Source organism: Pleurodeles waltl, chromosome 7 (genome assembly GCF_031143425.1).
Source record: "Pleurodeles waltl isolate 20211129_DDA chromosome 7, aPleWal1.hap1.20221129, whole genome shotgun sequence".
NCBI classification, from domain to species: Eukaryota; Metazoa; Chordata; class Amphibia; order Caudata; family Salamandridae; genus Pleurodeles; species Pleurodeles waltl.
The window spans coordinates 911,335,399-911,353,147 of record NC_090446.1 but is presented as its reverse complement, the minus strand read 5'-3'; the positions used below and the strand labels follow the sequence as shown (position 1 = coordinate 911,353,147).

At 46.1% G+C, this 17,749-nt stretch overlaps 1 protein-coding gene across 2 annotated transcripts in view; it reads left to right on the top strand.

The window, feature by feature from the left end:
- Window positions 1-17,749, top strand: part of DCTN4 (dynactin subunit 4) — a 119,981-nt gene that overhangs the window by 71,777 nt on the left and 30,455 nt on the right. The window contains exons 5-9 of one of the 2 annotated variants that reach the window (XM_069199562.1): window positions 1,895-2,002; window positions 3,034-3,054; window positions 6,775-6,848; window positions 7,491-7,603; window positions 8,521-8,630. In XM_069199562.1, coding sequence (XP_069055663.1) covers window positions 1,895-2,002; window positions 3,034-3,054; window positions 6,775-6,848; window positions 7,491-7,603; window positions 8,521-8,630 — 426 coding nt within the window. The remainder of the gene's footprint in view (window positions 1-1,894; window positions 2,003-3,033; window positions 3,055-6,774; window positions 6,849-7,490; window positions 7,604-8,520; window positions 8,631-17,749) is intronic. The other variant, XM_069199563.1, reaches the window with a different exon arrangement.

Here is a 17,749-nt window from a genome sequence, read left to right as displayed (position 1 = left end):
GTAATATTATAGTGTTAAAGCATTTTTAAATCATCCGCTGCTGGGAGCAGATTTGCATGTTTGCTCCCGTCTCGTGGAAGATTTAAAACTGCTCCCGCCAGGCAGAAGGAAGCATGTTTCCGTGCCTGCAGTAGTGTGGGCAGAGAAACTACTGTGTCCTAGTAGTGGGCTCCCTGAGCCGACCTCTGTGGCGGGGATCCCTGTGCCCTTCAAAGGGTCAGGGAGAGAGGGGCCGTCCCCCAACCCTCCCCTTTAATTATTACCACTCCTGGGGACAGGGTCCCTGTGACCCAATTATCCTTGAGGCGGGGGGCCGCACGACCCTTCCATTAATTAATTTATTCTGCCCTGGGGGATGGCGTTCCCTGTGGGCTTTTTAGGCTCTGAAGAGGGGGGTGGAGCAAATGGTACCCTACCCTTTTTTAATGCAGTAGGCCGCAGGGGGATGGGGTCTCCAGGGCCTCTCAGAACCTTGGGAAGGCAGGGCTGCACGTACCTTATACAGAATTAATGTAAGTGTCAGTAGCGGGCTGTGGAAGGGGCGGGGAGGTGCGGGCGGAGGGAATAAACAGGGCGCTCCCAGGCAGATGTGGAGCCTGTGCAGGCTCTGGCTGGAGAGAGCAGACGGCGTATGTGTGTTTGGCCGGCCGGAGACAGCCTGCCAAACACATGCGCTGTGAAGGGGGAGTGCTGAACAATCCCCCCTTAATGCACGTCACCCCGTGGCCCCGGCCCCGCCCCTTTCAAAGAAAACGATAATGATCATAGTTTGTTTTCTTTAAAAGGTTTTGCAGCTGCCGCTGCTGGCTGGGAAAGGGGGGCTTGGGGGTGACGACGCTCCTCTGCCCAAACGGGGAAGCCACCACTGGTAAGCGTCATGCCCCAGGCCCTGGGTCACATCTGGGTGTTTTTTTGTTTTTTTTATGACCAGAACAAAGCTCACTTTAAAAAAAAAAAAAAAAAAACATTTACCATGAATGTGTGGACCTCCAAATTTGCATCAAAATAAAAAAACAAAAAAAATGGGCCCCAACCTGGGTCATATGTCCCTTAGATGGCTGCCACCAGTTTCTGGTTGAAGCGGTGGCAGCCAATCGGATCTCAGCAGGATCTGCAGATCATCTGCAGCATGAAATATACAAAGTTCCTCAAAAACTACTTAATGGATTTACACAAAAAGCACTCTATGTACCAAGATCTATCTGTCTGCCAAATTTGCTGTAAATCTGTTCAGTGGTTTGGGCTGTAGCTGTGCCTAAAGTTCCTAGAAGAAAAACACGTTTTGGGCCCACCTCCAGCTTGAGACATCGCTTCAGAACTTCCATGCGCGAACTAGTAAAAAAGTATCACTTTTTTGTTAAGTTTCATGGCGATTCCTCGAACGGCTGCAATGCTGTTAGCAGCACAAAAAAGGCATTTCTTATGGAAAGAGAAAAATAACTATATCTACCCAGCTGTGACCAACACTGGGTAATGTGTACGTACGTGTGTGTGTATATATATATATATATTTGTGTGTATGATATGTCATTGTTTCCTTCTAATACCACTAACCATATGAGTACTGTGCCTCAATACATCTTCGATGCCTGTAAAAATCGTGCACTATTTTTAATGCAAGGACCCGTATCTTCAAAAGTATGGTGTGCTGACATTGCAAACGTTGAGTAATTTGATAACATCCCCAATTTTCCTCATGTTCGTTTATAATGTCTTCACTCTACTTTCTCATGAGAAACTGAAAGGTAAATGGTACCAGCACATCAGTTTGCTAGACGAGTAGTTTCCGTTACCTGTTCTGATGCATTGTGCAGCAGCACCCCGTCTCTGATTGTGGGCCCTTGGCCTGCCTGGTGCTTGTCTGACTGCCTTAATGTGCTCTTGTTCCCTGCAGATCAATAAACTAGTGGAGTATTATCAGCAGCTGGCGCAGAAGGAGAAGTTGGAACGGGACCGCAAGAAGCTAGTGCGACGCCGGGCCTATATGCCATTAGCATTTTCGGTGAGACCTCGGTGACGCAAAACCTTGTCCACCTTGCATTATTTTGTGTGAAAACAAAGTTAAATAAAATGGGTTTGGTTGATGTTGGCCTTTGTATCAGCAGGTACTGCCATTTGCATGAGTAAATAATATGCAGGTGCATGGAGGGGAGGGAAGCACTCTTGTCCTTTGGATCACCCAAATTCCACCCAATCACAGCATGTGGACAGATCCAGAGCTCCTCTCTAGTACTCCTGAAAGGTATTTTTGTAGGTTGATTACATGAGGTCTAGCGACAGATGCTCTGTCAAGGCAAACCTGAAAATGAACGAGGTGGAACCTATGCAGTTTACGTTGAATTTAGTGTTATTCTTGATTGAGAGGGTCTCTATGAAATGCCCCCATCCCCAACCCCTTCCCCCCGGGTTAGTCATATTAGCAGCCCACGATATGCACTTGATATCAGCAGTCACGACAGGTCCTATATATAGTCCTTAGGAACAAAAGGTGATCGAGCCACTGGCATGCTCTGTATATAGCTAGCCTCAGTAAATGACCGAGTCCATCCAGCAGCATAGAAGAGTAATCTCCAGATGTAAACGGAGTATTAGTAAGAGCCTTGAGTGAAAGGGAGTGCAGTGATTGCAGGCACTGAGGATAAATGCTCTATAGGATCCGTCCAGAAAGCTGCAGAGGAGAAACCCACAGAACCGCCCTTATAAATGGTGTAGTCTGTGTGCCGTTGTTGGTTTCTTCATGGTATGTAACCTTCTCTTCGCTCTTGTGCTTTCTGTACAAGGGTGGCCAACGTAGACTCTAGGTGTCAGAGCGATTCTTTTTTTTTAAACCCGCATAACCTTGCATTAAATTACTCTAAATTATTGCTAAGCTCTCCTGGATCGACACTAAGCTCCCCCGACATAAAATAATGCCAGCGTTGCACGTTTTGCGATGAACTGCGCTGGGCCAGCTTCCTGCTTGGTTTTTTTCTTACTGCTGCCTGTCTTTTTGTCTCTCTTGCCACCTGCTGTATAATTACGGGTACTGCACAGCAACATACTATTCATGTGGCGGTAAGTTGCTTGCTATATACTTTCTCACACGAACAAGCATGGCGTAGAACTCTTAAGGTTTTTTTTTTTATTTTAAATTTTAGTTTGCCTTGGTAAGGATGGTTTATGGAAACTTGAATAACTTGAGGAAAATTAGTTTGAAGTGCTAAGTTGTTTTGGTTCTATAGCCAGTGATGTTTAAAGATTTGGAGTGGGCGGCTTGGGTTTGATCAAGCAAGACAAGTGTTTCGTGTTTTGAACTTTAAGTTTATAAAAGCCTTGTCCTTATAACTTTTACTGACTTTACCTTTGCTGTTGTAAGTGTATTTCACAAATCGTTTCCTGCTAGTCTTTCACAATTACCATTTGTTCCCAGGCAGCTTTTAGCTGTTTGTGGGCAAAAGACTTTTGTGGATCATAACAGAAACTTACAGTGGGCTTAGAACTAGCCCATTGCTTACCATGGACTAGCTTTATTCACTCATTTGCTTGCTTCCTGTGCTTGCCTCCCTCTTCTGTTTTGGAGTATAGCCCCTTTACCGTTTTTTTAATGGATATTTATCCTTCCTCTCCTTTCCCGATGCTAAACGCCCTCAGAATCTCCCCACCCCACGCACAAACCATGTTGCTTCATCACAGTGCTGCCACATTTTCAGTTTGTGTGACATTTATACATCTAAAGTATTCTCTGTGTGAAATGTTCACATTTTTTTAACACAATGTGTCGTGGTTACACTTACATGAATATCCTTGATGCATCTCACAGGTGTGTTAGCCCACACATTACCCTTCTGGTTCAATGATCATAAATGGCCCTCATAAGAAACCCAAATGCCATGAGGCAGAATCCATGCAGAGACTTCATGTCGCCAAGGAAACATACTGAAGTGCAGAGTCCTATCTGAAAGGTGCCACTCCTTAAGTTCACTAGAGGCATGCTTCTGACTCCTCCAGTCACATGCTTGAACTCCTCTGTTCAGTCACAATACCGAGAGAATTTTATATCTAGAACACTAGCTACACTAATTAACACTATAGAGACATTTATGATGCCCAGAACGCATGTAGTGTCACTGCCCTAGTGCCTCAAAAACACTACAGAGAGGCCCCATTCTTAGAGTACCACTATGGGTATACCACAGCGGGTCTTCAGGATACTGTAGAGGCTTTCTTTGTTCAACCTAACGAGGTGTCTGATGCCAGGCACATGCGGCTACCCTACTCTCGGTCTTCAGAAACAGTACATGGAGGCTCCAGATGCCCCCAATATGTGTTGCTCAGATGCTCCTTATCCCCAGAACACCTGTAGCTACACTAATCTAGTTTGTCAAAGCCAATAAGGAGGGGGTTTTGATGCCCAGAAAACAAGGTTACACTGTTCTAGCGCTTCAAAAACACTATATTAAAGGTAGGTTTCTATGTCTAGAACACCAATGGCCACACTCCCTCAGCTCTTCTGTCACAGTGCAGACAAGCTTAGTAGTAGACGTAAGTTCCCATTCCCAGCATTACACTGTGAACATGCTCAGGATGGTGTCTGATCACCAGACTCCACAAGCTCAACTGTTAAAAAACAATATATTTAGGCTTGAGGTCCACAGCATGTAAATTACAAACAGTTCTATGTGATGTTGTTACACTTTCAGATAGCTGTAGCTTTTTATAAAAAAGGACAATCTAGAGTGGGCTTGCCATTCAGCTTCACTTTCTAAATAAATGGGTCCACGTGTTCCAGAATGCAAAGTGCTGTTGGCTTCGTAGATATGGTCATTTGGCAGATATGTGATCCTAGCCCTTCCCACCGTTTAATTGCAGAGCAGGCAGCTTCACATTAACATACACTGACTACATGTATTCAGATTCGTGCATGTCTGAAAATAACAATAAAGAAAAACAAATATGACACAAAGTTACTTGATCCCTAACAAGGCTCACAACTGTCAATTATTTCCCCATGCAAAATTAAATCACTTTATTTATGTAATGTCTCGAGTACCACAAATGATTGCAGCTTCTGACACTAAAGAAGTCACTTTCCCACAACCCTCCTACCAAACTTAGAGCATGCGGTCACATAGGTGAATACTGTTTTAATTCCTTCACCCAAGAGATGCACTAGACGTTGCTTACCGACTTATTGATGAGTTCCCCTACCTTTGTTGCATCACAAAGCTTTCTGGTGTCTTACCTTCTCTGAGATTTTTTTCCGAGAGGATCCCTAACTCTGCGTATGTCGTTCTTGTCCTTGTCATAAAAAGCAGCCTGGCTCAAAGCCCCACATACCGCTTGAGCAGAAAATTGGAAGTAGATTGCCACCTACCATGTGACACAAGCTGCCCTTCATCCTGCTATGAAATTGGTGATCACCGCATTTCTCTCTTCCCTGTACTGACAATCTTAGCTCTCCTGGTCTTCTAGACATCTGATGGTTCTTTTGGGGATGCTCTAGAGAGTCACACTATCGGACTTCACGTAACACACCAATGTCAATGTGTCTTGTCTGTAGGTAGCGGATTTGATGGATCCAATGCCAGCAAAAATGGGAAGAATAGTTCTGTAGGAATGCAGCTCAAATTCTTCATGTTCCATTAAATCTTAGTTCATGAGCTTACCCATGATTGGTGCAGGCAGTGTGAGGGGGTGGGGATCCTTGTCTACACTACGGATTTGGGTGATTTCGAAAGCACATATGCTCAGCTTTGAGTTCTACTGATTCGTGCGGCAATAGAAGATGAATCCAAATTCTTAGCGTAACCCCTCCTGGGTCACACATAGCAGGACAGCCCTTACTCCCCCAGCCCTCCCCCTCAAGCTTTTCTATTGCTTTCCCCAACCCCATTGACTTTATTTGCAATTTATACTTATTTATTTAGTTGGGTGGTGAGAGGTCGGGCTGCTGTTATTAGCTGCTGAACAACTGCATTGCAGAAAGCATTTTCATACATCCCGTTTTATGGGCGAGCACAAAGTGCTCAGTCCATTCTGTAATCTCTAATTGGGCTTGAAACCACGCCCATGCCACGTCAGTCACTTACATTGGTTCGTGGGCTTGCTTTTTAAAATCCGCTTGCTTTCATTTGTGAAAGGCATATACACGTCATGCCTTTTCCGGTGTTTAGCCCACCTACACAGCATTGGTAAAGTACCAAAAACATACGAGGCTCAATGTTTTCAGCCTGGAGTCCGGACTACTTTATCTGTTTATTTTCCATGCAGCGCAGTCGCGCTGCATTTTACATAGCGCGATCGCGCTGCGTTTGTTTTGCTTTACAGCGCTAATAGCTCTAACTCGAACAAATGCGAGACCCGTTGCATTGATAATGCTTGTTTATTTACCTATCCAATTGCCATCTTAGATCGGTAAATAAAAAACAAAAGAAAGAAAGCAGTACGTTTGTCATTCTGCTGTTGCATGCATAATAATGTACTTGCATACGTACTCACGCATGTGCCTACTAGCAGAATGGCACAGCTGCATCATCACACCTTTTATTTTTTTCCTTGATGCTGTACAGCATCAGCAAAAATCATTTTGCGTTTTCCAGATGATGCACAGTATCAGCAAAAACAAATTCGCCAAGCAAGTGGGTCTACAAAGAGAGATCTATTGACCTTGCTAATGCTTGTCGTTGTGTACATTTGTTCCATAGAGCTGAAATGCTGCCTTCAGTTTGTGAGGAACTATTTGTTTACTGCTGTTGACCTGAGAAGCCATGTCTTATTGATGTCTTTCTTCCATAGGACAAGTATGGCCGTGGAACGAGGCTCCAGCGCCAGCGGTCTGGGGCTCCAATTGCTTCGCTTGTTGGACTGTCGTGAGTTTAATACCATCTGTATTCTTATGGGCATGTTAGTGCTGGAAGTTTGCTTAGGAAGGTTAAAAACAAACATTAGGGGAGCCTTAACTGTTGGCTTCATTTTTAGAAACCCATCATGCCATTAAAGTCTGCTGTACTCCTTATTTTCCCTTTTATCCTTGCTAGGACATCAAAAGTAGGAACAGTGAAGTCAGAATAACTTACCTCACCCACCAGCCCCCCTGTCTCACACCAGTCCCCCGTCTTGCACCGGTCCATAACCGCCTATGAGATGAGCTACTTTCCTGTGGTGTTTGATGTTCAGCCCTACAATAAATGCATTGGGCATAATTTCTTCCATTAGCTGAGCTATTTTTAAGGATGGAATGTGGCATCATTCTTGTATTGAGCCTGTCCATTTATTTCTTCGTAGAACTGTACTGTAATGTATTTATGATTGCGTTTTTGTGGTTAGCATGGCCTGCACCACCTCTCATACAAACAGCCAACAAGAGGGCCCAAAGTATACACCTCTTAAGATAAGAGATTTACTTCAGCTTCAAACTCCTGTCTGTTCTCTCCAGCTTGGTGACTGAATATAAAAAAAAGACTTGCTCACCAGTTTTAAATTTTTTGTTACCAAACTTCAAATTGTAATAGGCTAAAAGAAGGTGAGGACCAGAAAGAAATCAAGGTGGAGCCTGCGCAGGCTTTGGATGAAGTGGAGCCATTGCCTGAAGACTATTACACACGACCCATTAATCTGACTGAAGGTGAGAGTTTCTTGCATATCTATCCTGCATGATTGGACTAACTCCTTGTTGACATTCTTTTTCCTTCACCCCCACACTAGTGGACCTGCTTGACCTACTTTCTTCCCTGTTCTACCCTGAGTTAGGCAGAAGTACCTTCTTACCACGTACCCCTTACTTGTTTTGTGTTCTACATGGTCTCTATCCCACATTAAGGCAAAAACTGTGTTGGTCTCCATCTGCTGCACCATGTCCATCTACCTGACCAATTCTGGCATTGATTCCCTTGTTGCAGTAGCCACCACTTGCCCACCCCACCAGCAACCCATTCGGTGATCCCCTTTGCAGCCTCTCAACCAAGTTAATAAAACACTCCCAAGTCAAGTGATTTCCCCCCTCCCCAGCCCCAAACCGCTGAGTGCTTTGCCCAGTCACACATTCTCCTTTAGAAAGTGTACCTGCTTCATCATCCCGTAACAATTTATTGATTACCCCAGTACAACAGAGAATGCTAACTTACTCCATCACTGAGACTGAACTATAGAGAGGCGTCTATTTGCAATCGGATTGCATCTCTCCATCGCAGAGAGCGAGAACATATAAAAATGCTTTAACTCTGCTACCACCAGTCTCGTGCCGTAGTGTGTGTGTGTATGTATGTGTGTGTGTGTGTATATATGTATGTATGTGTATATATGTATGTATGTGTGTGTGTATATATATATATATATATATATATATATATATGTGTGTGTATATATATATATATATATATAAATTTCTCTTCGAGACACTCAGTTTGGAGAACTGTCAGTAATTTACGCCATGGAATGCTCTATATGGCTGCTTGTTTGAGGTCCTAATCTAGTTATAGTTTCATCCCTGCACCCTCTCTTTTGAACTGTTCAGGAGTCTTATGTGTATTTATTTCTGTCCAGTGACCACTCTCCATCAGCGTTTGCTGCAGCCTGACTTCCAGCCAATCTGTGCATCCCAGTTGCATCCACGGCACAAGCACCTTCTGATCAAACGTTCACTGCGCTGCAGGGTAAGCAATGAGAAAGTAACCAATTTATGACAGTTGCCTACCTTGGGGTGTGATTGTGGCCTAGTTCATGGGGGGGCTTGAGGTTTCCATAGTATTGTGTGTGGTAGGTGCAGTCATATTTCAAAATCGCTACTCTTCTTCTCCCAGCTCCTCAATGCCCATGTGAAATCTGTTGTTGTGATTCTGTAGTTTGATGATGATGTGAAAGTTTTTAAAGTTTAGAAAGGAGCTCTTAGCTGTAGCTGAATTATCCTAGAAAGATATAAAATGTGGTTTCAGAGCAGGCTGAGCAGCTTAAATTACTGCTGACTTTTGGCATCATATTTATCAGGTTTTACATGCTCTATTTGTGTTATCGCTAAATAGAGCCTGTATATAGCAGCAAGCGTTGGCAGAGTCTGTTGTATGTTTTTTCCTTGGTTGCAGTGGGGATAATTTCAGATCTCGTATCAGCCAAGGTAGAGTGGTGTCCAGATTACACCTGCCTCAGATAAGCTGTTGTGAATTATCATTAGAAAGTGACTGCTCTGTTTGCCAGAGTTTATAATTCGGGTACTGAAATCCAAATCAATTCTTGTTATGAGAAGTTTCAAATGCCCATGCACTGGAAATCTCACTGCAAAGTGTCCCCCCCCCCCCCCCCCCCCCCCCCACTCAGAAACCTGCCATCCCAAATGTCATTACGTGACATTTTAATCTGATAGATGGCTCAGTCTATTAAAAGGAAATGCTTGTTATCAAGCCGGATAAGATTTCCAAGTGGGGCAACAATGCGAAACAGATAGCTCTGCCCATATGAGGAAAGCATCTTTCTTATCCTCATCCTAGTTATAATATCACTGCTACCTTGCTGTGCACAATCGGTGTCATGGATCTAGTCTTTAGCATCCTCTCTTGGCTGCAGTCAGACGTCCAAATCTGGCCTATACGCCTGGCCACTTCATCATTGATCACTAGAGTGTTTCGCTCCTCACCTTAAAACCTCCCTCGACTATGACAATATTATGAAAACTCCTGTTTAAGCACAGCACATAATTGAGTGCTGAGAAAACCTATGACATCGTCCAGCCTAGATATTTTTATCCAACAATGCCGGTCCTATCTACCTTGTTGAAATCAAGATTGACAGTAGCTGAAGACCCATATCGCCCTTAATCTTTTCAAACATTGTTGCTGTAGTCTTCGTTGATGACAAAGGAAATTGAGGATCTGATAGAGACTTCTAGCTGCAGCTTCCTTACCTTAGAATTCCCTGGCGTCCGCTTTGAATCCAGATTTTTTTCTGCTGAGAAGTACCCTGCGTGCGCCGTTGGGCGGCGGCGTTCGGATCCGCGTGCGTCGATGAGCTCTGCGTGCGTCGTTGGAGCCGTCTATGACATCACGGTTGTCTAGATGCCGCCTTGGTGCGCGTATACCAGTTCTTTTCCTTCCACGCCGGTTGAGCGCAGTTCCGGAAAGAGCTACCCTTCAACGGTTTGTCGAGGCTTTTTTGACTGTTTGAAGTCATGTCTTCGAGAAAGACAGGGTTCAAGCCGTGTGGTGTGTGTCCCGCACCGTGTTTGTCTTTGGTGCCTGGAGAAGGACCACGACTCCACCTTGTGCTCAGACTGTCCGGCCATGGCTCCGAAGGCCTTGAGGGAGAGATCCCTCAAGCTTCTCACGGCCCGACATTCGTCCTCGGTCGGCGCAACTCCACGGAGGTCACGGCCCCGCAGTAGGAGGAGGAGGTCGCATTCGAGGTCATCTGAAGGTAAGAGGCCCAAGAAGAAGTCCAAGCGGACTTTGTCTTTGCCACACCTGTCAGCCGACGAGGCGTCTGTGGAACGTCGACGTTCCGAGCGTGGTTCCACGGAGCCGACGCCAGGGCAGACTCCGTGTCTTCCCCCTTTTCCATGGACCGGATCGACCCCTGCTCAGATTTAAGAATTTTACGAGGCCATGCGTCTCGTTTTTGAGCGGGCTGCACCCTTGGAGGGGTCTTTGGGCCCGCTTGGTCAGCAAGGGCCCCTTCGGATTCAATGTCGGCGGCTTTGGCGCCGTTGGGGACCCCAGGATCAGATCCGGACCGGCACCAGTCCCTCACAGTCGACCTCCTCCGGCGCTGGGTCAGACATCGACGGTTCCGCCACCGGCGCCCACCGGTGGCAGCCCCATCCTTATTCCAGATGAGCAGGAGCGACGTCGTACGACGTCGACTCCAACTTCGGAGCCAATTCAGCCCAGAACATTGTCTGAGCATTATTTAGATCAGCCAGACACAGGAGAGGAATGGGAGGGGGTCTGAGGACCCTTTAGAATGTGGCTTGCAGCAGGACTGGTATGAGGATCTAGGGGAGGCAATGGACTGGACAAGTCTCCAGATACTGGTATGCTCTCTCCTCCTAATGTGGCTATGGAGGAGGGTGCTTCATTTGCTATGGTGGTGCGTAGGGCAGCTGAGGTCTTGGACCTAGATTTGCCTACGGTGCCAGTCAGGACGAATATCCTGACAGAAGTGCTTCAACCGGGGGTGACAACATCAGAGCCGATTTGCCCTTCAATGAGGCTCTTACAGACGTCCTTCTGGGTATATGGTCCAAACCCAGCACAGGGGCGCCTGTGAATAGGACGGTCGGCCACCGCCATAGACTCGCTCCGAGCGACCCTATTTTCCTGACTCAACACCCCACTCCTGAGAGCTTGGTTGTCGAAGCTTCTACTTCCCGTGGTGCCTTCCCTTCCACTCCCCCGGATATGGAATCCAAGAGGCTGGACCAGCTTGGGAAAAAGATGTTTTCTTCCACCAGCCTCGCATTGAGGTCCGTAAACACCTCTTGCCTATTGGGCCGTTATTCCCATACTTTATGGGATACGGTGGCAGAGGTGCTGCCTCAGGTCCCAAGGGCGTACGGGACACTCACCCAGGCTGTCAAGGATGGGAGATATGCAGCCAAGTTTACGATCAGGTGTGGTTTGGACACGACCGACATGCGGGGCAGAGCGATTTAATCGTCAGTGGAACCTACGTTGCCACGCCTGGCTGCGTTCAACTGGTTTCTCGGGAGATGTCCAGTCCAGCTTGATGGACATGCCCTTTGATGGCTCTCGCCTTTTTGGCGAAAAGGCAGACTCTGCGCTTGAGAGGATCAAGGATTCTCGAGCTATGGCCAGATCCTTGGGCCTTTCAGCGCCAGCACAACAGCAGTCTGTCTTTCGCCCCTTTTGAGGCTTTGGAAGGGGCGTGGTACCACGCCAGCCACAGTTTAGCCACCATCCTCAGGCTTCACAACATCCCGGAAGAGGTCGTGGTACCATCAGACACAGAGGGTCTGGCTAGAGGTCGGCCACCACACAGCCCCCCTCCACTGCGCCCAAGCCCTCCTAGTATGGTTCTGCAGGATCACGTCCGTCCCGTTGGAGGGAGGATTCAATTTAATCTCCCTCACTGGCTTTCCATCACAACTGACAAGTGGGTCCTGCAGATCATGCGGAAGGGCTACTCCCTTCCCTTCCAGTCTTTCCCTCCTTTTATCCCTCCGACAAAGGAATGGCTGATGGAGGACCATCTGGTTTTGCTCCGCGAGGAAGTTACGTCACTCTTGGCCAAGGGAGCCATAGAAAGAGTCCCGATATCAGAAGTAGGCAGTGGTTGTTATTTCCACTACTTTCTGATTCCCAAAAAGAACAAAGGCCTTCGCCCTATCTTGGATTTAAGGGACGTCAATCTCTTCCTCAAGAAGAAGAAATTCAGGATGCTCACTCTTGCTCAGGTTTTGTCTGCCCTAGACCAAGGAGACTGGAGGGCAGCGTTGGATTTGCAAGATGCGTATTTCCACATTCCTATCCTGCCAGCCCACAGGCGCACGAGCACTTTCAATTTACTGTGCTTCCTTTCGATCTCACCAGTGCCCCTCGGGTGTTCACAAAGATGATGGCGGTGGTGGCAGCTCATCTGCGCAGGTCAGGGATTTCAGTCTTCCCCTACCTAGACGATTGGCTGCTGAAGGCTCGTACACCCCAGGCTCTCGTCACCCACCTCCAGACGACGGCGGACCTCCTGCATTCGCAGGGGTTCACTATAAATGTGTTGAAGTCACACCTGACTCCCTCTCAGAAGCTCACTTTCATTGGAGCTGTTCTGGACACAGTGCAGTATCGGGCCTATCCTCCCGAACAGTGGGTCCAGGATATTCAGGTTATGATACCGATGTTTCGGCCTCTATTCTGGATTTCGGTGAGACAGACTCTGAGGCTGTTGGGACTCATGGCTTCCTGCATCCTATTGGTCAAGCATGCCAGATGGCGCATGAGGGCTCTGCAGTGGGACCTGAAGTTCCAATGGGCACAGCATCAGGGAAATCTTACCGACGTGGTTCAGATCTCGGAGGGGACTGCAAAGGATCTGCAGTGGTGGTTAGTGAACTGTGATTGGGTCAAAGACTCCTCTCCCTTCCCCAACCAGATCGAACAGTAGTGACAGATGCGTCACTTCCGGGATGAGGCGGCCATCTGGGAGAGGTGGAGATCAGAGGTCACTGGTCGCCAGCAGAATCTGGGCTCCACATCAACTTGCTGGAGCTTCGGGTGATCCAACTAGCTCTAAAAGCATTTCTTCCTGTTGTGAAAGGGAAGGTGGTGCAGGTGTTCACGGACAACACTACTGCAATGTGGTACTGCAACGTGGTACTGCAACAAGCAGGGCGGTGTGGGGTCCTAGACCCTTTGTCAAGAGGCTTTACGTCTCTGGACATGGCTGGAACAGCAGGGCATGACCCTGGTTGCTCAACACCTGGCAGGTTCTCTGAACGCCAGGGCGGACGAGCTCAGCTGAAAATGCTTAGAGGATCACGAATGGTGTCTTCATCCGGAGGTGGCGCAAGGAGTCTTTCAGGAGTGGGGAGAGCCTTGGTTAGATCTGCTCACCTCCGTAGAGAACGCGCAATGTCAGCAGTTTTGTACGTTGGAGTGTCCAAGGCGGCGATCGCTGGGTGACTCTTTTCGGCGCAAGTGGAGTTCAGGCCTCCTGTACGCCTTTCCGCCTATACCACTTCTGCCCAGAGTTCTCAAGAAAATCAAGAACGACCGGGCCCAAGTAATTCTAGTGGCTCCGGATTGGGCACGGAGAGTTTGGTATCCAGAGCTTCTCAAAATGAGCATTGGTCCTCCAATCAGGCTGCCTCTTCGGGAGGATTTTCTGTCGCAGCAGCAGAGAAAGGTTCTCCACCCGAACCTGTCAACTCTGCGCCTTCATGCGTGGAGATTGAGTGGGGACAGTTGATGATTTTTGACCACCCTCCCGAGGTCTGTGATGTCATTCTGGCAGTCAGGCGTCCCTCTACTAAGTTGATCTACGCCTGCCGTTGGAAACGTTTTGTTTCATATTGTACAGAGAGGTCTATTGATCCTCTTTCTTCTTCTCTGTCTAATATCCTTTTGTTTATATTATCTCTCGCCCAACAGGGTTCCTCCTTAGGGACTCTCAAGGGCTATCTTGCAGCCTTATCGGCCTTTCTTCAGTTGCCCGATCCACCAACTTTGTTTAAATCACCTATAGTACAAATATTTTTGAAAGGGCTTGTGCATTTGTTCCCGCCTATGCCTTTTGTTGTGCCCCAGTGGGACCTTAATCTGGTTCTTACCTTCCTTGTGTGCTCCCTTCGAGCCCTTACATAACTGTCCTCTTCGGCTGCTCATTATTAAGACAGCCTTTTTGGTGGCAATTACATCTGCCAGAAGAGTGAGTGAGCTACAGGCTTTGTCATCAAAACCGCCGTATCTCACAATCTTTCCTGATAAAGTGGTTCTCAGAACTCGTGCCTCTTTCCTCCCCAAGGTGGTGACCCCTTTCCATCTGGGTCAAAGTATCACCCTTCCCACCTTCTTTGCACCACCGCATCCCTCTAAGGAAGAGGAGCGTCTCCATTGGCTGGACCCAAAAAGAGTGTTATCGTTCTATCTTTTTCGCACTAAAGAGTTCCAGGTTTACGACCAACTCTTTGTGGGGTACGCTGGTGCAAAGAAGGGTCGGGCAGCATAGAAACAGTCCATTTCGTGCTGGTCCGTTCTCTGTATAAAGATCTGCTACGCTTTGGCAAAGAAGCAGCCTCCTGAGGGCTTGAGAGCTCACTCTACTAGGGGGGAAAGCTGCTACCACTGCGTACATCTGTCAGGCGGGTACGTGGGCTTCCTTGCACATGTTTGCAAAACACTACTGCCTGGATAGCCAGGTGAGAAGAGAGGGGCATTTTGCCCGTTCTGTCTTGCAGGACTTCCTTGTATAAAAATCTCCTTCAGACCCACTGCCATAGGTTATAGCTTGGGTATCTATTCTAAGGTAAGGAAGATGCAGCTAGAAGTCTCTATCAGATGAACAAGTTACTTACCTCCGGTAACGAGGTATCTGGTAGAGACTCTATCTAACTGCAGATTCCTTACACCCACCCAAGCCTCCCCGCTCTGTGGATATTTTTATACAAATATATACATACATACATACATACATACATACATACATACATACATACATACATACATACAGGATCACAAGAAAACAGCCAGCCAGGGCAAAAATCTGGATCCCAAAGGATACAATGAGTCACAAGAAAATGTAATATCATATAATATATGATTTTGGCATTTTTGCCTTTCTTAAAGGCATGTAAGATTTTTTACTTCAAACAGTCAAATTAAAAGATAAAATCCATATCTGTTGGTTCTTTCATGACTCTGCGCTTCTGGTGTGGGAAAAGAACTGACGTACGTGCGCCGAGACGGCGTCAACATATACAACAGTGATGTCAGACGGCTCCAACGACGCTGACGACGCACGCGGAGCTCGTCAACGCACGCGGATCCGAGCAACGACGCCAGACGGCACGCGCAGGGTACTGCTCTGCAGAAAACAAATCCGGATTCGAAGCTGACACCAGGGAATTCTAATGTAAGGAATCTGCAGCTAGATAGCCTCTACCAGATACCTCGTTACCGAAGGTAAGTAACTTGCTCTTCTAGATCCAGACCATGGCTACAGTGGCTTTTGAGCTCTGAGAATAGAATAGTAAATGTGCTTTAAATTTTCTAGTCTTCCAAAATGTGGGCAAGGACCCATCTCCTAAGCTGCTAATAGCATCACCTTTACAGAAATGTCAATCCGCCTTTCTCCCCGCCATTATTAATACCTTTGAGGTCACCAGCTACAGTGTTCCAAGACTGCCACAGGTTTTGCCACTGTTTGGGAGCAAATTAAATATTTTGCAAGGAATCTCCATTATTTCCTCTCCAATGCATTGAAGGCCAGATTATCACTAACAAGGCCTCTTTGAGTGGGCAAGAAATTCAAGATTTGAGGATAAGTATAGGTTTTGGTAGGCCAACTGATTCAAAAGAGTAAAAGTTTGCTAAAGAAAAAAACTGTCATGCAAGATCCAATACATCAAATGAGTCAGATAGTGTATTTGTATTATTTCTTTATTAAGAACCACATCCCAGAGCAAGAGTTTGTTTCGATTTTTTAATTTACTGAAGTTGAGTGAGGCGGTCAAGAGAAAAATCCAGGATTTCGGTTGTACACCAGATTTTTTCACATCTCTACCAGTGGGAGTTAATGGTTTCACTAGGATGCCTATTTTTATTGCAAAGCACCACAACTTTCTTTGGTGCAGTGTGTAAAGGAAGCACTGATTGAAAATGTCTTCCTTTTGGTGTAAGATTGGAGCGCATAGTTTTTTCAAAATGCATAGCATGGTTTGGATATTTGTAAAGTGCAGCATTCCCATTTGGGTCTTGTGGCACCAAAATACCTATAGAAAACAAACTGTGTTTTTCTGTGGTGGTTATGAGAGAAAATAAGGTTGTAAGGTTCTTTCTAAAAAAAATATGTGAGATGTTTAAATGTAAAGAGCTACTTTTTAAAGAAGCCAGAATGGCAAAAGATTTAGTTGCCTAGCAGAATATATTGAAACTATGCTGTACAGCTCGGTTTGCTGAAACCGATGAGTGTGCGAATATCTGGTGGTCTTGGCCTTTAAAACTTCTGAAACATTTCAAGACAGACACTAAGTACTAGCCAGTTTGTTTTCATATGTATTCCATTGTGAATTGACAGCTTGTGTGGTTTATCCTGAATTGGCCTTTCTTTAGTGAAACACGGTATTGAGGCTATGAGCCTTGCTGCTTGATTTCGATATACCAAGTTATGAAGAATTGCAGTGATCTAGTCTAGATTTTTTTTTTTTTTTTTTTTTTTTTTATTGCTCCTACTTCTAATCTTCCACCTCCCAGTCAGAGTGGGAGCCAAACAGTTTGGCACTTAAGCTTGTACAGGAGGAAGCAGCTGAGAACTGGGTATCCATTTTCAGTTTGGCATCTAGTTTGATGCCAAAGATTTTGACATTTGCACCTAGGTAGTGCCTAGGAAGCAGCCCAAAGTGTAGAAGTCCATGTAGAAGTCTGTTTCCCTGCTATCACAAATTGACTTTTCATGGTAATTGCCTGGAGATCAATATATCTTGGTCTATGGTATCAAAAGCCACTGAGACGCACATTGTTGCATTCAGAAGCCTAGTGGATGCAGTCAACAATTAGCCCACATGCAGATTCAGTTCCTCTGTTGAGTCACAAACCCACTTTCGCATCATTGAGTAAACTGTGGTTATCAAGAAACGATGATGGTTGTTGGACTACTGCACTTTCTAGGATTTCTGTTAAGACTGTTAGGAATTTAGGAGGGCGATAGTTCGGCATAAGCTTTGAATTTTATTTGGGCCTCTGAAAGATAAGTTTACTAGTTCCCTGTTTGAGTTCTACTGGAACTATACATGAGCTTAAAGAAAGATTATCTGAAGGGCCACCTGTATAGTTCAGGTGCTTGTGTGTATACGTACGTTTTATGGGAATTAGATCTGTGAGCGGACCAGATGTATATTTCATAATTAATTGAAGCAGCTCATCCAACAAGAGTTTGTAAAACTGCTTCAAAGAATCTGGAGGCAGCAGGACTCCTCCCAGTGTCAGAATATCTTACATAAACAGAGGGAAAAACGTAGATTGATATACATGTTGGATTGAATTTATCAACAAAGTATTGGAGTAAGTCATTGCAGAACTCTTGGGGACTGGAAGGTTAAGGATTCAAATTAGAA